Genomic DNA, 22,366 nt, shown 5'->3' with positions numbered 1-22,366 from the left:
ATGGGGTCGGAGCTGCTGTCGCCGGTCCCATTGAGCACAAGGCGAAACCCCTGGCTGCGACAGCAGCCAGGGGTTTCACATCCAAAAACAACGGATGTCGCAGTTACCTGCGTTTTAAAATCCGCTGCCCTATATTTACCGCTGTGCATTTTTGTGCGCAGGTAAATATCGGGCATGTGACCGCCACTGCAATTGAAAAGCATTGGTTCTTTATAGATGCGGATCGCAAACGCAGGTAACATACGCACGTTAAAACGCCCGTGTAACTGAACCCTTAACGGGTAAATCCTGCATCGGTTTTTTTTGGGGGGGGGATTAAAGCCAAGGACTAAGCACTGTAAATTTACGATCCTTGGTCCTTAATAGCTTAAAAGGGTTTTCCAAGTACTTTTTGGTTTAAACCCTGCTGGCCATGCGCAAAAATAAACTAGCCTTTACTCATCTGTCCTGCATCACCACAGCTTCTACACCACCTCTCTGGTCTGTTTACAAGCTGCAGAGTCAACCTATGACTGAAATGTCACAAGCTGCCACAGCAAATCACAGACTGATTATTATCTTTTACTAAAAAATAACATGTAAACACATTAACAGAATAACATACAATAGTTCTCATAGTTAGTACCTTGGATAGTATCATTACTTCAGGATCTTCTTTACCAACAATATCTATGCTCAAACTTGACGAAAGTTGAGCCACAAAATGATCATGACTCCTGCTATTTCTAGAAGCCTTGGATTTACTATCTTCCAACTGGGCCACATGAGTTCTAGATAATGAGAAACACAAATATTTTGCTGTTAATACAATCCATAGTCATCTACAAAATATTATTCACCCATCAACTAAACAGATAGTGGCAAAGGCAAGTTTAATATGCTTACTATGTCAGGGCTGTGAGCCTGACTTCTATACTGGGTAAGATCTTTGAACAAATTATTAAACAGCATGTATGCAAGTATTTGGATAGAAAAATTGAGTAATTAACGAGAGCCAGCATGGGTTTGTAACAAACAAGTCATGCCAGACGAATCTATTTTCCTTCTATGACATAATCACCGACTGGATTGATCAGGGAAATGTGGTAGATATAGTATATCTTGACTTTAGTAAAGCATTTGACAAAGTAACTCATACCATACTTATTGAAAAAATGACCAAATATGGGATTGGCAAGGCAACTGTTAGGTGGATTCACAACTGGCTGAGTGATCATACTCAAAGAGTGGTCATAAATGGCTGAACATCCAAGTGGAAGAATGTATCGAGTGGGGTACCACAAGGCTCTGTCCTGGGCCCACTGTTGTTCAACATTTTTATAAATGATCTGGAGGAGGGAATCGATGGAAAACTCATCAAATTTACGAGACAAAGCTGAGAGGGATAGCTAATAGAGATGAGCGAGCACCAAAATGCTCGGGTGCTGGTTTTCGAGTTGAGCTTTTCGTAATATTCGAGGGCTCTATTCGAGTAACGAACCCCATTGAAGTCAATGGGAGACCCGAGCATTTTTGCAATGGACCAGCCGGGTGCCGACCTTTTTTTTCTTCTTCTCTCTCTCTCTCTCTCTCTCATTCTCAACTCTAGCTCAACTTTAATAGCTAACATTAAAGAAGAAAGAGTATTCAAAAAGATCAAGAAAAGCTTGAACAGTGGGCGGTGACTACCAGAATCTTATTTAACGAGGAGAAATGCAAAGTCCTACATCTGGGCAAAAAAAATGAAAAGAGCACATACAGAATGGGAGTAATTGGGCTAAACAGCAGCACATGTGACATAGACTTGGGTATACTAATAGATCACAGACTGAACATTGTGACAGCAAAAAAGGCAAACACAATTATGGGATGCATTAAGAGAAGCATAGAGTCTAGTTCACGTGAGGTAATTATTCCCCTTTACTCTTCCTTAATCAGACCTCATCTGGAATACTGTGTCCAGTTCCACTTTAACCCCTTCATGACGCCCCTCCTTTTTTTTTTCCCATTTTCGTTTTTTCCTCCCCCCCCCTTAAAAAAATCATAACTCCTTTATTTATCCATCGATGTCGCTGTATGAGGGCTTGTATTTTGCAGGACGAGTTGTATTTTTTAATGGTGCTATTTATTGTACCATATAATGTACTGAAAAACTTTTTAAAAAGTGGAGTAAAATAAAAAAAAAAACACATTCCACCATCTTTCAGTGCATCTTGTTTCTACGGCGCACAAACTACAACAAAAACGACATGATAACTTTATTCTATGAGTCAGTACGATTGCTACAATACCAAACTTGTATAATTTTTTTTTACTATACTACTATTTTTTTTTTCCAAAGACATTTAATTTTCTTCAATTATTTTCTAAGGTTAGTTTGTGCGCGCAATAGTTTTTTTATTTTTCCGTCGATGTAGTTCAGCGATGGCTCATTTTTTGCGGGATGTCCTGTAGTTTCCGTTAGTACTAATTCGGAATACATACGACTTTTTGATCGCTTTTTATTGCGTATTTTCTGGGAGACTGGGTGACTGAAAACGTGCATTTCTGGCGGGTTTTTTTTTTTTCAGACGACGTTCACCATGCGGGGTAAATAATGTACTACTTTGATAGATCGGACTTTTACGGACACAGCGATACCAAATATGTATTTTTATTTTATTACTTAGACTTTTTTATTATAGATATGGCAAAAGGGGGGTGATTTAAACTTTTATTACGTTTTGGTTTTTTTTTACAATTAAAAAAAACTTTATTGCTCTTTTTTTTTACTTGACTTTTAAATCCCCCTGGGGGACTACAATATGCGATACTTTGATCGCTCCTGCAGTATGACGTAATGCTGTAGCATTACGTCATACTGCATTTTGACAGGCAGCCTATCAAGCCACCCCACGGGGATGGCTTGATAGGCAGTCTCTCAAGGCAGACCTGGGGCCTTTCAGAAGGCCCCCGGCAGCCATGACACCCGCACGGCTCCCCCGATCTCACCGCGGGGGAAGGGGGGGCGTACGGGACCCCTAAACAGCGTTTGAGGGCTTTAAATGCCGCTGTCAGAATTGACAGTGGCAATTAAAGAGTTAATAGCCGTGAATGGCTGATCGCGACTATTGCCCACGGGTGTCAGCTGTAGTAAACAGCTGACGCCCGCGCTGTAGGCAGAGAGGTCGCCCCGCGACATTTACGTCCTGGAGTGGGAAGGGGTTAAGAAAGACAAAGACAAACTGGAGCAAGTTCAGAGAAGAGTCACCAAGATGGTAAGCGGTCTGTAGATCATGTCCTATGAGAAAAGGTTAAAGAATCTGGGAATGTTTAGCTTGCAAAAAAGAATGCTGAGAGGGGAATTAATAGTTGTCTACAAATATCTGAAGGGCTGTCACGGTGCAGAGGGATCAGCCCTATTCTCATTTGCACAAGGAAAGGCTGGAAGCAGTGGGATTAAACTGAAAGGGAGGAGATGCAGATTAGATATTAGAAAAAAACTTTCTGACAGTGAGGGTGATCAATGAGTGGAACAGATTACCATGGGAGGTGGTGAGTTCTCTTTCAATGGAAGTATTCAAACAAAGGCTGGACAAATATCTGTTTGGGATGATTTAGTGAATCCTGCACTGAGCAGGGGGTTGGACCCGATGACCCTGGAGGTCCCTTCCAACTTTACCATTCTATGATTCTAAACAGAATGAGTGCTTGTGGGAGAAGAGCTTAAGTGAGGCCACTCAATTTTTAGATTCAGTAGCAGCTGATTGGGCCCCAGGAATCTTTTCTATTACGTGAGCATCTATGAGCTATAGGATGCCATCCTCCTATTGCTATTTAAAGTGATTGCTTACTTTAATTTGGATTCCACTTCTTGTAGTCTTTCTTTCAGTCCTTGATTTTCCTGAATAATTCCCTGCATTGCCAATTCTGCTCTTGTTTTTGATTTTGCCAATAAACCCGACTCTTCCTCTGTTTCCTGTAACCTTGCTCTTAAAGAGGTGATCAGAGAAGATTGTCGTGCATTGTTTTCCTTGTAGTTTTCTACTTCAGCCTTTAGCTCTTGCAGACACAGTTCCTTGGAGGAAAGCTTAGACCTAAGATCCAGCAGCTAAATAAATAGATGAATTTATAAAAACATTAAGGAAGATATTCCATCGGTGAAGACACTACAACATAAGGGCTTATTCACAGGAGCGTATATCGGATGCCCTTTTCACGGCCAGCCGATATACGCTACCCTCTGAGCTGTCCTACCCCTTATTGGCTCTCTGCCTCTCTCCTCACCTCCAGCTGTTTGCAATGAGAGGGTTGAGATGGGGTGGAGCTAAGCTCTGCCTCCTCTTATTGTTGGCTGCGGACAAGGGGCAGCCCCCTACCATTGCAAACAGTCGGAGGGGAAGAGAAAGGCAGAAAGCTGGTAAGGGGGAGGACAGCTTAGCTGGTAGCGTATATTGGTCGGCCATGAAAACGGATGTCGATATACGCTTCTGTGAATAAGCCCTTCATGTCAATGTCCAAGAAACACAAAATCAGATTAACTGTAATGGCCAGTTTACATGGCGTAAGACTTTTTATATTTTGAAGGATCATAACAATAATTGCTACATTTATAAGAGGCGAATTTGTAACGACAATTATCCAGTGTAAATACAGAAAGCAATCAATGATAAAGTACAAAAATGAAAAAAAGATTCCGGAGCTGAGCCCGCTCCATTGTCAGATGATGTAAATTGTCAGTGACAGCTGACACCGGTCACAACTGGTGCAACCAGTGTTCACAATGATCGTGGCTGTTAACGCTTTAAATGCAGTGACTGGCATTCGAGGGTCCCAAATGCCCCTTCATGATGGGAGCATGAAGTGCTGTCTGTGTTTCAAGGCAGCCGGGGGTCTTTTGTATGTTCCCAATCCTGAGATTATTATTAGGCCGTATTTTCGCCTTTTAACATAGGCTTGTACTAATAGAATGCATGCAGAAACACCATATACTGCAATACTGAAGTATTGCAGTATATGGTATAAGTGTTTGTGGCAAGTGGGGCTTACTTGCTGGGATCTATAGCTTAGTTTCCCTTGCCCTGGGGTGGCAGCACTGCAATTACATCCAGAAACACCAGGTAAAGTCCAAATGCTGCTTCCTGCAGTGTTTATTTAATATCAGCACAGCAAATGTATTCAGCACACAAATACAGTCCAGCATATCCTACGCAACTTCGCACTGTTGTAGGTCACAGTGCCCACAGCATCAGCGGTTTAAACGTAACAGCAACGCATACCCCTTCTTTCAGCGTGCCTTCCAGGAAGGTGACTTCGCCCCAACAGGCAATGAGCGAGGGGCTGACTACCCCCTGTCTGCTTTGTGCTTCCAGATCCCTCACAAACTAGCAACAGGTCTACATAGACCTCAAGGCTTCACAGGACACTGAGTTTGTGAGGGCGGGGAAATGTAACCTGTGCAGCTGCACCCTTACAGGTGCAGGTTACCTAAACCAAACTCTGTAAGGGCACTCAGAGGTCCCCTACAGGCCACTCTTGCTACTGAATTACCACAGTGATCAAAAGCAAGTTAACTCCTTAGGGTACTATAAAAAAAGAAGCAAAATAAGCGGGAAAATAAATCCTATCATTGTAAATAATAAAGGATAATAAAACTTTAAACCCCCTTTTCCAAAATTATTGACAAAAAAACCCGAAAACAACAAATTACTTGGTATCGCCACATCTGTAAAAGTCTGATCTATTAAATTAAAAAAATATTTATCCCACACGGTAGATGTTGTCATAAAAAAAAATACAGAATACCAAAATTGTGCTTTTTGGTTACCCTCTGTGCAAGAAAAACGTAATAAAAGTGAGCAAAAAGTTGTACGCACGACAAAATAGTACCAATAGAAATTACAGGACATCCTGAAAAAATGAGCCCTCAAACAGTTACAGTCAGAGGGCTTAATTACACAAGCGTATATCGGTCGGCTTTCACGCCTGGCGGATATACGCTTCCATCTAAGCAGTTCCCCCCTTCCCTCCCCATCACCGGCTCTCTGCCTGTCTTCTCCAGTCCAGCGTTTGCAATGGGAGGGGCCGGAGGAGGGGTGAGCTAAGCTGTCCTGCCCACTCCTATTGCTGGCTATGAACAAGGGGCGGGGAGGGATGGGAGCTTAGCTCCACCCCATCCTGCCCACTCCCATTGCAATCCGCTCGGAGGGGAGGAGAGAGGCAGAGAGCCGGTGAGTGGAAGGGAAGGGGGAACTGCTTAGATAGAAGCGTATATCGGCCGGCTCTGATATACGCTCGTGTAAATAAGCCCAGAAGATGGCAAAAAAAAAAGAATTTTTAAATATTTTATTTTTTTTAAAGTACACCAAAAATACTATATACATTTGGCATCATCATAATCATACTGAACCACAGAATAGAGTTATCATGTTAATTTACCAGTAAACACAAGACCTCCTGCAAAGATAGTACCATTAAAAAATACAACTCGTCCTGCAAAAAACAAGCTCCTAGAGAGCTATGTTGACAGAACAATAAAAGAGTTATGATTTTTTTTGAAAGTACAGAGGAAAAAACAATAATGAAAAAAAGGGCTATGTCATTAAGGGGTTAAATATTCAGCTGTTTAAACTGGGTTTAAGAGAGCTATCTATAGCCTTCTGCTGAAAACCTTTTGCAGAATTTTTTTTGGTTAACCAATAAAGGTATTGCCTCTGTCATAGGTTTTTTTTACACAAAAGTATTTAATATCACATAGATTTTTCTGGCTAACACGGTACGATGCTATAATTGCTCTGCTTCAACTGGACTAAAAGTTTAACCAAGCATCAATGGAAGTTCAGAGTTGGAAATTAACAATGCATTTTACTTATTTTAATTTTGGGACTTGAGAAAGGAACAAATTCACATATGTAAATAGGCACTGGTCTGCAAATTACAAGTTTCTCACCACTTAGGAAAAACAAAATTCTAATACTCTTCCCACACAATCCATTAGAAAGTTCTGAACAAATTTTATTAAGAACAAAAATACTGAACTTGCTTCAGTTTGCAGTTGTTTATGGACGTTCTGTTATTCAAATTACTCCCTATATTCCCAGTTTTTAGTATTTCATGTTTCAAACTATTGTGGCGATTCAGGCTTGTATAGAAAGCCAAGTCCAGTTCCAATAGTACAATTTAACTTCATGCACAAATTCACAAAAATAGATTAAAAATATTGATAACGATATAAGTAATTATATGTGGTTTAATGGTTAAACATATGCATACATTGCAAATTTAGTTTTTTGAGAGCTTAGGAAAAGAAAAAAAAATTAATATATAATGCTGTGGCCAATACTGAGCAATAAATATCTTTCTGTAGTTTGACATTAACCTCTGTCCCTCCCTAATCATAGCTAAATTGCTCGGGGCCTGTTCCCAAATTGTTGAGATGTTTGTTACTCACTAGCATTGAGGGAATTTCCTTAGCTGGTTTTGCCTTGTAGCAGACTAGATGTAAGTCTGCTGCTGATTTTGCTGGAGATCATGTTGGCACTTTCTGCTTAGCGTTAGGCCGGTCTCACACGGCCGGATAAAACTTTGCATGCAAGAAGCCTGCAGCAAATTCCAGCTATGAGCCCAGTCGCTGATCCTGCACACGGCACTAAGCTGTACCTCATATGGCCGAATAGGCACAGAGGCGGTCATGTGCAGTACAGTTTTTTTTGTTTATATTTCCTGCGCTGTACACTTAGCGAGGACGCGGGTACCCGCAGCCCAAACGCAGTCTTAATTGCGTATGGGCTGTGGGTCGGACACCTCCATTGAAATCAGTGGAGGCTGCCTGTGTGGATTCTGTGGAAAAATAGAGCATGCAGCGATTCCACTCACGGAATACGCAATTTGGATCCATGAGTGTGAGCGAAAAATAAAAAAATACATGCCTTTTAATGCCAGCGTTTTACCGTGGATCAACTGTGCGAACGGTGATCACAGAATCCACATCACAAATCGGCCTGTGTGAGCCCGGACTAATGCATGTTCATACAGCACAGTTTTGCCATTGGCAAAGTCACTGTCAATTTTTCAGAAAATTAGGATTTTTGCCATGGATTGGCCAGTGTAGCTTCTTGGAATCACAGTGATGCAAATAATGGCACAGCACAATCTATACTGCGTGTGTGCTCAGCGCAGGCTGGAACGTCCGCAGCACAGATCCGGACAGGGAGGCAGGGTGCATTCGGCCTTTGGCAAAGTGTTCACTTCACAAATGGTGCACTTCAGGTTATCATTCATAAAAGTTTCTTGTGTCTTTGCACAGTTGTCTTTATATACCCCCTTTCATTAAAACTGCTTAGAATAAAAATATAATTTAGTAAGGAAACATTTACCTCTGATTGTAGAATTTGATATTTTACATGGAGGGCAGCCAGTTCACTGTGAGAATTTTCAGCAACCGTCCTATAATGATTCATTTGCTCCCTTGTGATAGGTATGTCCATAAATTGAGGATCGTAGTAGGAAGACTGGCATAGAAAAAAAAAAACCATCAATGTGATTTACTTTTTTAGCTTTTCTTAGTCATTTGTTTTACAGTCACTGAAGATCAAACATATAAAAATAACCTTTAATAACCTTTCGGGCTCAAAGAAATTGTCTCAAATATGGCACTGGTATTTTTCCAAAAAACACTGTCTGTGATGCCACCCTTACAGCAAATTGATATACAATTCACTCTTTCTCAGCCAGTATTATGTTTAACTTCCACTGTCTATAGGACATCCTTGATTTTGTGTGAAGTCTCTATAAATTTTGTATCAAAGTTATTTGTTCATAGGGAGAGATTGGTCAACTGGGCGGGGAGACTCTGGAGAAGAGCTGCCCCGAGTACACCTCTCTCTAAGCCCAGCAAATAAAAACTGTTACAAGCTAGTGCTTAAACTAGGCTTACTCTAAAGCTCGACAGCACATCAGGGTAAAACATAATTCATTGGGATCATGAGACCTGTCACTTAATCACATTGTCTCGTGGATAGGGCAGCGTTACACATGGTAAACACCAAAACACTGTCCTAAAACTCATGTGTCTAGAGGAGTGCAGCCACACAGTCGAAGAGCTGTTGACATCTCTGCAGGACCAGGCTAACATGTGGCTGAAGCCAGACAAGGTCATTTGTGACAATGGGACCAACCTGCTGGCAGCCCTTCGCCTTGGCAATCCCACACATGTACCTTGCCTGACCCATGTGAGAAACCTAGTAGTGCAGCACTTCCTAAACAATTACCTAGATTTACATCCAGTACTGGAAAAGTCTAGGAAACTTTAAACAGAGGAGGAGCAGGATTACAGATAAGACCTATATAAAGCAAACAAAAGTGAGTGTGTGAGCTGTAATCTAAAATGTGCTGTTTCTTAAGTGTGTGACTTGAAATTAGTAATTAACATTTATGGACTTGCCATCCACTGTACATCTTGTGCCATGTATGCAGTCCTTGAACATCAGTTCGAGTGTACATACTGCTGTATGAGATGTGAGCGTGTTGCACATTTGGAAACCCATCTAAATGTTGACCATTGGTAACCTGGCAAGGAGTTTACTGTTCATTGAGCAGGCACTCGCTGGGGCAGATGTGGGGGTGTATGGTAGTGTAAGAGTTCAGGATGAGCAGGCAGCTAGCTGGGTGACAGTTATAAGGAAGGGTAGAGGGAAGAATGTCAAGAAGGCTAACCCTGAACTGGCACACCCCAACAAGTTTGCAAAGTTGGCAGATGAAGAGAATAGCTTTACAGGATTAGCACTGCTGCAGCATGACGTGCCCTCTGACCATCAGATGTCTGCTCCAGTAAGAAGGGGAATAAGAGTGCAAGGCAGGCTAGACAGGTTCTGGTAGTGGGGGACTCAAATATTAGGGGGACAGATAGGGCAATCAGCCACAAAGACCAGGATATTTGAACAGTGTGTTGTCTTCCTAGCGCTCGAGTTTGACACATCATGGATTGGGTTGAAAGGTACTGAAAGGGGCTGGTGAGGACCCAGCGGTCATGTTGTACATTGCACCAATGACAAACTTAGAGATAGGTGGAAGATCCTTAAAATGATTTCAGGAAATTAAGCCATAAGTTTAGCGCAGGAACCTCCAAATTAGTATTGTCTGAAATTCTACCTGTAGCACAAGCCACACTAGAAAGGCAGTGAGAGATTAGGGAGGTATGCAAATAAAGGAGATGGAATAAATCCTCCACAGTGCCACCTATTGAAAGACAGCATTCCTTTAAGCCAAAGTCAGACTTTTTATATACAAGCCTTGTTACAATGACAGGGAATGAAAAGCAAAGCCAGACTCCATGTACATACAGCTGTTTCAGGGTTTTTGCCCTTCATCAGCGTACAGTAGGAGTCTGGCTTTGCTAGTGAGAGGCCTGGGACAGGGGTCAGAAACGCTATCTTTTCTCCTTAGGGAGAACAACTATACTATAAACTAAGTCAAATGGCCATGCACGCTCCTCTGGGTAATATGCAAATAAGGGAGATGGAATAAATCCTCCACAGTGCCACCTATTGAAAGTCAGCATTCCTTCAAGCCAAAGTCAGACTTTTTTGGGGGAGATTAGGGAGGTAAACAAGTGACTCTAGAGTTGGTGTAGAAGGAGGGCTTTGAGTTCCTGGAAAACTCGGCTTTGTTTGCTTTTGGCTAAAAGTTCAACTGTAATGACAGGCTCCATCTCAATGGAGAGGGTGCATCTGTGCTGGAGGAAAATATGGCTAGAAGGTTAGAGGAGTGTTAAAACTAGGGACTGGGGGGGGGGGGGGCAAAAAAAAACCAAGGGCAACCAGAAAGATATAAGAGAAGATAGTGTAGAGAGAGATCTGGGAATAAGTAATGAGAATGGAGTTGAGCGTTGTGAGGAGTTAGTATAGGTAGAACTGGCAGAACAGTTAGTAAGAATACACTGTTACTAGTGGAGTGCCACAGGGGCAGTACTGAATGGGTCATCATTACTAGTGGAGTGCCACAGGGGCAGTACTTGATGGGTCATCATTACTAGTGGAGTGCCACAAGGGGTCATTATTAGGACATTTTTGAATATATTTATTAATGATCTTGCAGAAGGACTGCACAGTAAAATAGTAATTTCAGATGATACAAGACTATGTAAAGTAATTAACACAAGTGAGGACAGCATGTGGTTGCAAATGGATCTGAATAAATTGGGGGCTTGGGCAGAAAATTAGCAAATGAGGTTTAACACTGATAAATGTAAGGTTATGCACATGGGCAGAGGAAATACATGTCACTATTATACACTAAATGGGAAAACATTGGGCAAAACTGACATGGAAAAGGACTTGGGGATTTTAGTTAAGCTTAACTGGAGCAACTAGTGTCAGGCAACTGCTGCTAAGGCAAATGGGATCATGGGGTGCATCAAAAGAGCTATAGGGGCACATGACGATAACATTGTTCTTCCTCTTTACAAGTCACTGGTCAGATCACACATGGAATACTGTGTACAGTTTTGGGCACCAGTACTCAAGGACATAGAGCTTGAGCGGGATCAAAGGTAACTAAATTAACAAATTGAATGGGCTGACTACAGTACCAAGAGAGGAATAATTTAGTTTAGAAAAAAGACATCTGAGGGGCAACCTAATAGCTATGTTACCATGCAGGGCGGCGCTGGGTCCTGCGGCCGGCGCGCACCGCTCCGATGTCGGCTCCGGCGTCCCGGAGCTCTGCAGTCGGGGCTCTCCCGGCGGCGTGGGGCAGCCAGCGTGCGGCGGCGTGTGCGTGTCCGCCCGTAGGGTGCCGTCCGCTCTCCCCCCACCTTCCTTATGCACAGTGGAAGAGTCGGCTCCTCCCACTCTCTGCCCCCGGGCAGGGGCTTGAAGTTAAAAGGCTGGCAGTGACCTGAGCTCACTGCCAGTTATTGGTTCTGCTAGCCTCTAGTCAGGTCTGTTCCAGTCTGCCCTAGTTGCTTGTCAGTATCCTTTCATTTGCCTGTGAGCTCCACCTCCAGCCTTGATTTACTTAGTAAGTTTTGTTGGTCTGTTACACCTGCCTCTTCTGTCGGCACTCTGTCCCCCGTTAGTTAGTTCCATCGTGGTAGTCGCCAGGTCCCTAGCCAGTACAGGGACCGCCGCCCAGTTGTCCGCCTGGGGTTAGCCAGGGCCGAGGCAAGTAGGCAGGGACAGTGGGGTGCGGGAAGTTCAGGGCACCCCATCTGGCGCTCAGGGGGCAGAGTGCCGTAACAAGCTATCTATAAATGTATCATTGGTCAGTACAAGAATCTCTCCCATGTTCTATTTATATTTAGGACTGTGATTGTAACAACGGGGCATCCTCCACGTCTATTAGGCTCGCTTCTCAGACTTGCCTGCGTGCTACTATTTCTGGCAGATGTGGGTGTCGTCCTGTTTTCTCTGTAACTTGAACTTCTGCACACTTTTCTCCAGCTATGCAGGGGTTATTTTCTCCAGTGCTCCCAGCTCAGTTGTAAGGCATGGGCAATTACCTTCCTATTTAGCTGAGCTGAGAATCCTCCCTCATTGCCTCAGAGTTAATGTGTGTTGTGTCAGTCACCCAACTCAGTCTCTGTATCTGAAAATACTACATGTTCTTTGCCTTGTGCTTTTGTCTGTGTTAATTTCTTCATTTCATTCCAGTCCTTGCATCATTCCCAATACTGTGGTAAGTCAGTCCTATTCTGTGTTTAGTGTGTACTTCGGTGTCCTGTGTCCAGTACACTTCTCCTGTGTCCTGACAGGGAGAGTTAGTCCCGAGGTGAAAACCACAGGACATTCTTGTCAGGACACCTACACTGCTTCTAGGCAGGGGCCTTCCCGTTTAACCTAGGGTGAGTTTTCCATCTTATATTGCCAGGTTAGTGTCATCTGTCCTAGCTTGTACTAGGTGTATCTTAGCTCTAGTCCATGCTCATACGTCTGTCTGTTTTCACTGTGCCTTGCTACAGTACCTCTGTCCATCGGGGTCAGCTACCAACCACACCAGTTCTGGTCCGTATCAAGCCGGCTGGTCGGCACCGATGGGCCAACACTCGCTGCCCATAATAATATCTAGAGGAAAGAAGGTTTCTACACCAACATAAAATGGTGGTCTTTACTGTAAGAGCAGTGAGATTATGGAACTCTCTGCCTGAGGATGCGATGATGGTGAGCTCACTTAAAAGGTTCAAGAGAGGCCTAGATGCCTTTTTTGAGTGTAACAATATTACATGTTATTGTCAGTGTTCCATGTTTTATTACTTCAGAAGGGTCGGTGATCCAGGGATTATCCTGATTACCAGAGTTGTAATCAAAAAGGAATTATTTTCCCTAAAATGAGGAAAATTGGCTTCTGCCTTATTGAGTTTTTTGCCTTTCTCTGGATCAACATTATAAAAATAGGCCGAACTGGATGGACACAAGTTTTTTTCAGCCGAAAATACTATGCTACTATGTTACGCTTTCAGCCTTCACATCCGGACACCTCTCATCTGGTGGAGGTGTACTGACAGTTCAGGTTAACAATCAACCATCTCATCTGTTATTTGCCTACATGGTGGAATTCCATGTTGTGTATGCTGCAGAGGCTAAGCTAGCAGCAGAGAGCAATCACAGAGTACCAGATGGTGTATGCCATTAGCAGATTCTGTATGTAAGTCGATCACTTGATGCCTGTGGAGAGGCTGCAAATCAAAAATGTGTGTGCCATTTTAGCCTGCTTTGAGAAAGTGACCAAAATGGTCAGTCGTGATGACTCAATGATCAGTGTGACCATCCATGTTGTCTGCCTGGTAGAATAGATGTTATAGGGCCTCAGGGACAATTACGTATTGTTGTCATAGAAGGAGGAATGAATACCAATATCCCAACTGTCTGGCCAGTCTGCCATTACTTAACACCCCAGGGATGGTGGCTTTGGGCAAGGAAGCAGGGCTTCTTCCCCAACACATTTCTCCACCCATGGGAGAAGTATGGAAGAAGAGTAGGGGATAATGTAGAAGCAGAGACAGGGGAGGGGGCTACACGACATTCTTTCCATCCATCACTAACCCCAGCTATTCTACATGGATTGTGTGCCCAGCTGAAGGAAACTCTTAGGCCTGACCCCGAGGAATGTGGCATATGATTGCTTTTATGCTGCAATGCCTGCAAAAGGGCAGTCGCATAGCCTACATTAACATATCAGATTATTACTGGGTGGCCATCCTCCTTGATCTCCGCTGCAAGGCCAAAATGACAAATATCATTCTGGCAGTAGAGAGGGATCTCAAAATACGGCACTACCAGAACAGAGTGTTAAGCAGCTTAAGCAGAGCATCTCCCCATGGCCGCGGGACTGCATCCGCAATGGATTGCAGCTCTGCTGCTTATTGCAGATGAGCAGAAAGCCGCAGCAGCAGCACCACCAGCTTTGACAAGGGAAAACTAACAGAGTTGTGACAGTTTTTTCAGTCCATCACAGCCTGCAGCAAAAAGCACAGGGTAGGACAGACTTACAAGCAGCACTTTTCCATGATGGTCCAAGAGCAAATCAGCAATTTTTACTCGTGTATGACTGAGCATAGATTTATATCTAAGACCACACTGTTCCCTCAAGGAGCTGTTGCTGCTCTCCTTCAACTGCTTCCTCCATGTTTCCTCCTCCTACTTCCCTCCCAAATGAAAAATATGTCAATATAGAAATACGGAGCTACAGTTCTCAGGTTTCCATAAGGAGCACTCTCTGCCCTCAAGGTGCTGTTGCTGCTGGTGGTGATAGTGATGGAAGTCCTACTGCTCTCCTTCTCCTGTTTCCGCCATGTTTCCTTGTCCTCCCTCTCCCAAAACAAAAATTTTTTAAGGCACAAGAAACAGCTGTAGCTCTACAGATTTGCATTTGAGAAGGCCCATGCTTGGCTGTTCGGTTCACCTGGCAGAATTTGTCCTTAGCAAACTTTATGTCATTGCTTTTAAAACAAGCAGTTCACCTGCTGTCTTCTTAAATTTATGACATTGCTTTTAAAACAAGTGACACTTCCTGTCTTTCTTGTGCAATTTTTTTTTATCTAGAACACCCTATTTGAGCCTTCTTTTTTGGGGGAGAGAACACAGTATTTCCCAGATGCGTGGGTGTATTCCTATGCAATTCTTGGGGGCTTTGGCTGCATTGGGGATCTTCTAGAGGGCAAGTTAGTGAACTTCATTTTTACTCCAATTGACTTTCATGGGAATCAAAATCAGCTGTCCAGATACATGATTGTTTTTGTGAAATCGGCCAGATACAGGAACCGAATATTCCACTAATCAGTCGTCACTAACCACAAGTAGTTAGTAGCTGAAACTTTGTAGTTAGGCAGAGTAAATCCTGATTAATTAGCTAAATGTGAGCACATGATGTACTAAAAAATGCACACTTACACATGTTCTTTTTTTTTGTAATGAAGAACACATGTTAAATTTCAAATGTAAGATCACCAGGGACTCAATGGCAATCATAAGGTATATACTGTGTTCAATTCTGGAGATCTGTTATCTGTAGAATCATATCTCTTTGAATCTCTGCCTCCCTCTCCCTTTCCCCTCCCTTCTCTAAAGATGTCAATGGACAGCATGAGTTGTCACCCTCCACTACTTCCTGTTCTCCATCTTGTCATCTGTGGACAGCAAATCAGAAGGAAGGGCGAGACCCCTGTGAAAACTCTTGAACACATTTACAAACTGCTTCATGACTATCAAGATGCAGGTTTATAGAGACCATAACTTCTATGACATTTATGGAATATTTGAAATGCCCCATACACAGTAATTCCCAGTCTTTGTTTCTCAAAGAACTTGGGGTTTTCCTCTTATACTATGGACCTTTAGTAATCATACTCTTTCTGCGCTGTGCTCATGTTTGCATTTCTCATTCTTTTATAGTCACCTTTCATCTTGTTTATAAAGCATCAGCAATAGTCTCCAAGGGAGCGTCTGTATTTTCACAACAAAACTACCCAGCAAGACACAAGAACAAATTCAATATGGCAACTGTAGTGATGATAATAGTAACCTTAAACTGATAGGACTATGTAAACACTTGAAGGGAGATTTACCAAACTTAAAACCCCCATATTTTGACAGACATTATAACTACATCATAGGTGGCATTGCAAAATTAAAACTTACTGATCTATTAGAGAGATAAATTCTCTTTCACATAGTATCAGTAAGAAAAAAAATTATTATATAATTAAGCTTGAAAAGTGGTAACTTTTAAAATATATATGAGAATAATTTGTAAACAATGACATATTTGATGCATTGCTGTGAAGTGCCTGTAGGTCTTCTGGAGTTGCAAATTCACCAGAATAGTGATTACCACTAGTATAATACATGGTACAAATATCAGGTTTGTATCACCTTTCCGGTAGATGCTACAGTGGCCCAAACCCTTGCCCAAATTTCCTTCCGCACAGAATGACAGATTTTGAGGCACCCTTCGAGCAAAGTTTTCAAGCTAGCTTTGGAACCAGGAAAGTTCACGATGGTACCATAAAACTTAGCATAAAAAGTTGTGCAGGACCTCCAATTTTTAGCTTTTATGACCACATAGATCTAAATTTATTTAAAAATGCCATTTTAATCATTGTTGTGCGCACACTTGCAGACAACCCCCTAAACGGGGGGTCGAACTCAGGAACCATTAGCAGTAGGAACCTAAAACTTTGGCAAATTTTTTTTGATACCATGGGTGTGTAATACACAAACTGTGAACAAAATCTGTGATATGAAGGTGGGGCACATTAGACCACTTGACATGGAATGAAAATAAAGTTTAGTATCAGTTTGCCCTGCATATAAATTGCATAACTGAGTTACCAGATTTACCGAGTCAGATTCCCTGAGTCATAGCTGTTATCACGCCCATTCCTCATTGAATGACGTACCCCTAGGCAACTGAAGTAAGCACTAGCTGCATTGAAATCATACCCAGTGGAATGTCGACCAAGAAGGATGAGGCGTCCCTAACCACTAAAAACAAACTTCTATCAATTCAAGCTAAAAATACAGAAGTGACTGCATGTGAAAAAAGCACTATTTGCTTAAGATAACACTGAGCTATCAAGTATGTTATGTCTGTGATTTCCTACAAGAATGCAGTATTGCAATGTATAGTGAAGGCAAATGCAAAACAAACCTCTATGTCCTCAACACTTTGTAACTTGCTTGCTAATTTCAAAACAACAACAAATATGTTGTAGCTACACCCTCATTGCTGCTGGGAATAAGCATAAACTAGACCAAACTTGTTGACAACTGAAGCGTGCAGGGCCAGGTTTAGGGATGGCAAAAGTGGAAATTGCCAGGCATCTCCATCAATGTGTTTTTTCCTTCAGTCCTTCCTACATACTTACAGTAGCAATATGGAAATTTTAAAATTCTGCTTTTTGGGCTCTGAATATAAGTAGAGACATAATTTAAAGTGGAGCTAAAACTTGACATAGTGTCAGGGAAGCTGGTTTCCAATATGTAATTTTAACTCAAACCATTACTCATTTATTGAATATTTAACAATTGAATACCGGTATCCACAACATATTATTCCTTTCCTGCCTTGCTTTCTCCGTTTCTGCCCTTTTGAATGATCATATTTGTTTGCATGAGAGATGAACAAGAGTAGGAAAAAGGTCATATTTTTGTCCCACCTTTTGCAGAGTTTATGTATGAAAGAATTCTGTTCCCTCTTAGTGAACATAATGGGGATATTTACTTACCTTCAGTCGTTCTGCTTTGTATTTGTTTCTGTAACACAACAAAATATCCATGTAAGCAATATACACAATCTTATGTGTATTGTGTACATTTATTCCTTGCAGTTTTTACATTTCTAAAAGTATCTTAAAGCACCAATCTCTTGAGTGACACTCAATAAGGAGATCTATAAGATGTCTTTAAAATGTTAAAATTTTGAAGGTGCTGAGTGGTGCTTCTGCAATCCTTCTGATAAAAAATGCATGATTGGGATGTTCCAGGGAAGCCCTGTCAGTCATTAACTTCCCTGCTAAAGCAAAGTCCACACATCCTTTCAGATGGGCCAAATATGAAACACTCAGCACCTCTTTAAAGGGAATCTGTCAGCTGAAACATGCTATCTAAACTGCACGTTGTAGGGTAGGAGGAGCTGAGAAGACTGATATATAGTTTTATGGGGAAAGATTCAGTATAATTAATTCGTTTAAACCTTTTCTCATTCTGAGGTGAACAGTTCTACAAGTGATAGACAGCTATCTGTGAATGAGAGTACATTCAGGGGTAGCTGTCAATTACTGACAGGATGACCCATTGGACTGTTCAGCTCAAAATAAGCAAAGGTTTAAATGTATAAAATACAAGTTCTACTGAATCTTTCCCCATAAAACTTTATTAGTTTGCTCAGCTCCTTCTGCTTTCTAGCATGGTGCCTGCAGTTTGGACGGCATGATCCAGATGATAGACTCCCTTTAAGAGCAATTTATAGATGCTCTTACTTTTACAAGCCCTTTTGCTTTGTGATATTGTTTCTTTTCCCCCAGCGTATCACTATTGGCAATCTAGTGTATGGGTTCTCAATATGTCAGCTTAGGTTTGTAGATTTGTGCAAGAACTAGATAAAATTTCTAATTTGTAGTATGCTCTCTCTGCAACATATTTTTTCCAGATTTGCAATGGATATCCCTTATTGACCTGCTTCATAATCTATGGCAAAAATCTTGCCACAGATTTCAGGCCACTCTGTAGCAGATAAAATCTTCAGTCTGTGTACTTGGTGAAACAGCTCACCAAGTTATCGCCTCCATCCTTTTGGCACACATCCAAGTTAGGCCGTCTGGACATGACCGGGTAGGATTCCACATGCAGGAGGCCACAGTGGAATCTGTCTCTGACCGCAGCCAGCGACCCTGCGTACCTGCTTTCTCCTGTATTGCGGATGACAGTGGCGGCTTGCCGTCGGTCATCCGCAGTACAGGTTTTTCTTTTTAATTCTTTGTTTGTACCTGCGACCTATCCGCAATGTCCATTGCCGAAGGGCCACGGGTTGTACAGCTTCCATTGACTTCAATGGAACCCATACATGCGGACCACGCTGAAAAATAGAACATGCTGCGATTTTAAATTGGTTTGCGGAAATCACGAACATGCAAATGTTCTATTCTTTTAATGGTTGCAGAATACCGTGGATCATCAGTACGGGTGATGATCGCGAATTCCACAATTCAAAACTGGATGTGTGCCAGCAGGCTTATTGCTAAAGTGTGGGATTAATCACCTTTTCCAGCTTGAATTTGTGAGTCACCAAACATGTGTTCAAAGAAAAAAGTGTCATATTTTTACAGAATGTCCATGAATTTCTGGCTGGTTGGCAACCCTGGATTCTCATTCATTTACTGAGCAACTTGTTACATGTGTAGTAAGGCTAATAAAAATCAAAGTTAAAAAAAGAGCAAAGGATGATATGAACAATGGTAAAATAGTAGAAAGCTGTAGCTAATCAGGCCATCATTTTACTTATTATTTTCAATGGTGACAATTTATTTCTATGTCTGCAGGTATGAAACTTTTGCATATTTAAGATATATGAGAATATTGCCAATTACCCAATGACAATTTCTTAATTAAAACTGTAAAGGAAATATTATCTGTTGCACAACCTGTCATTGTACCCAGAATGCTAATTTCTCTTTCCTAATCAATTATGATTAGGACCCCATGACCTCAATTAAATCTTGCAAGCCTTGCTACCATCCAAAGCTTCAGTCACTGTTCTGCATTATTTTCCATAACGAGAGTAATTGAAACATAACTTGTACAGACAGTTTAAGCAAATTACTATAACCTTGCTTTATTTTCTTTACTGTATATCTCTAAACCAGAACCAGTGGACAAGGGTTGGAATAACATATTCTTTAAAAGAGGTCACTGATTTACATGAAGGTTTCAATAAATATCATAGGCCTGTTCCAATATTAGCAGTCTTTGTGTCGGATATATGAATAATGTTTTTTTCTATTTTATTTTTCTGTACTACATACCCACCATTACTGATGTATTTAACAACACTGGATATCTATAATATGATAGAGGATAAAAGTTTTTTCAATATAAACATGAAAATAGCAGACCATCTTTTTGAAAGCTAAGCTCCAGTATATACTACTTTCATAAGGCGCTGTTTACAAGCTTCTTTTTTAGGTCGTTTTTCTACTTTATAACAAGACACCGTGAATTTCACATGCTTTTTGAAAAAGTTTTGCTGTCTTTTTCATATAAACAGATATGTTTTTCAGGAATTTCTTTTCTATAGAGGAGTCTATCAGAAAAAGCTTGAAAAAAATTAGGCCAGCCTCCGAGCATGCTCTGTTTTGGAAAACTGCTGAGGGCCAAAATTGCACCTACAGCACACAAAGTGCGGAGAAATCCTACAAAAATGTACTATTTGTATTGCCATTTCATAAGTCCCTATTGTCCCAAACCGAACATCTAGCCAGGACGTTTCTTAACGAAAAAGATAATGACAAAAACTAGCTGAAATGCAATGCAAAAAAGTTGCATTTTCTTTAAAAAGCCATTTGTGAAACGAGAACACCACAGTATTAGCAATGCTTTTTTAAATTTTGTATCTTTCTTCACTTCAACTGATGAAAAAAGACCGATGTTTTCTGCTAGTTAGTAAATTACTTTTCGCATCCAATATGTTACTTACTCAATATATAGAGAGTTTTTATGGTTCCAAACTGAAAATCCATGGCAATTTACAGTCCTAAACATTTGGATGAGGTTTTCAGTAACCCATACCTACGCAGCAAAATAAATACACCTTGAAATATGACCATGGTTTTTCACATCCGAAGCATGTTTATCATATTTTAGATTTTCACTGCTCAAATTACCCTTTGCAATGCATATAGTGAAATCCACAATTAGATCTGCACCAAAATCTAAATTTAGCAAGTGGAGATTTTGGTGCAAATTCATTGTGATTTGTTGGGAGTTAGTTGGACGTAACCTAAGGCCACTCTCACACAATTGTATGGCAATGAATGCAAGATGTCTGATCAGTAAAGTGGGTGAGCTTGAAGCGAGAATATCTGAAGAAAATTCCGACAAAGTAGGAATAACAGAAACATGGCTTGATGATAAGTGCGATTGGGTGGTGAATTTACAGGGGTACAATCTCTTGAGAAGAGACCGTGGGAACTAGAAAGGGGGAGGGGTATGTCTGTATGTTAAATTCTACTTAATACCAAGGCTACAAGAAGATATAGGGGCAGGAGATGAACGCTTGGCATCCCTGTGGGTAGAAATACAGGGAGCAAAGAATAACAAATTCCTAATAGGGGTTTTCTATAGGCCACCAAAAACAACAGAAGAAACTGAAAATTTATTATTAAGACAAATAGAAGAAGTGTCAAACCACAATGAAGTAATTATTATGGGGGACTTTAATTATCCGGATATAATATGGGAGAACGAAACCTGTAATTCTCATAAGGGCTATACGTTTTTGAGAATAATTAAAGATAACTACTTTACCCAACTTGTGCGGGAGCCAATTAGAGGAAGGGACATTCTGGACTTAGTATTAACTAACAAATCGGACCGAATATTGGGGGTGCAGGTTGAGGGGCACGTGGAAAATAGTGACCACAATATAATTAAATTCCAGTTGTTATTCAATAGGAAGCCCTACCAGGAAGCGACAAAAAACTAAAATTCATTAAAGCCAAATTTGATCAGCTCAGAATTACTCTTAGGAACATTAATTGGGACAGCAACCTCAAAAATAACAGCTCAGACGACAAATGGGAGAAGTTTAAAAATATCCTAATTACCTCATGTGAGCAGTTCATACCCTTTAAAAATAAAAGAACTATAAGTAGAAGGAAACCAATGTGGCTCGAAAAGACTGTAAGGGGGGCAATAAGCGAAAAAAAGAAAGCATTTAAACTAATAAAACAAGAAGGCAGTGAGGAAGCGCTAAAATCATACATGGAAAAAAACTAATTATGTAAGGATAAGATCAAAACTGCCAAGGAGGAGCAGAGACTGATTGCCAAAGACAGCAAAAATAATCCTAAACTTTTCTTCAGTTGTATAAACAGTAAAAGGATTTGCACTGAAAGCATGGCCCCACAACAAATAATGCAGGAAAAACCATATAAGAAGATGGGGGGAATGTAAACCTTTTAAATAGCTTTTTTCTCAAGTGAATTCACGAATGAAAAAGAAATGTCACATGAGATGCAGGGTAATAACCCCCTCCTCCCCCCACACACACACACACACACAATAAGTATTGCATACCTAACACAGGAGGAAGTGCAGATGTTAGGTTGTGCTGCTGGGACCTGTAGTACTCTCGTTTCTAGTAGCACAGACCCACATGTGTGGAATGATTTGAGCTGGCTGGGTGTGGTGATCTC

The 22,366-nt window shown here is 41.3% G+C and overlaps 1 protein-coding gene across 5 annotated transcripts in view; it reads right to left on the bottom strand.

The window, feature by feature from the left end:
• Window positions 1-22,366, bottom strand: part of CCDC170 (coiled-coil domain containing 170) — a 128,474-nt gene that overhangs the window by 78,251 nt on the left and 27,857 nt on the right. For 4 of the 5 annotated variants that reach the window (XM_066595953.1, XM_066595955.1, XM_066595952.1 and 1 more), the window contains 4 exons: window positions 17,681-17,708; window positions 8,334-8,468; window positions 3,813-4,069; window positions 626-770 (listed from right to left, as the gene is read on the bottom strand). In XM_066595953.1, the coding sequence (XP_066452050.1) occupies window positions 626-770; window positions 3,813-4,069; window positions 8,334-8,468; window positions 17,681-17,708 (565 nt within the window). The remainder of the gene's footprint in view (window positions 1-625; window positions 771-3,812; window positions 4,070-8,333; window positions 8,469-17,680; window positions 17,709-22,366) is intronic. The other variant, XM_066595956.1, reaches the window with a different exon arrangement.

This window comes from Eleutherodactylus coqui, chromosome 3 (genome assembly GCF_035609145.1).
Source record: "Eleutherodactylus coqui strain aEleCoq1 chromosome 3, aEleCoq1.hap1, whole genome shotgun sequence".
NCBI classification, from domain to species: Eukaryota; Metazoa; Chordata; class Amphibia; order Anura; family Eleutherodactylidae; genus Eleutherodactylus; species Eleutherodactylus coqui.
This window is presented reverse-complemented; position numbering and strand designations above follow the sequence as displayed.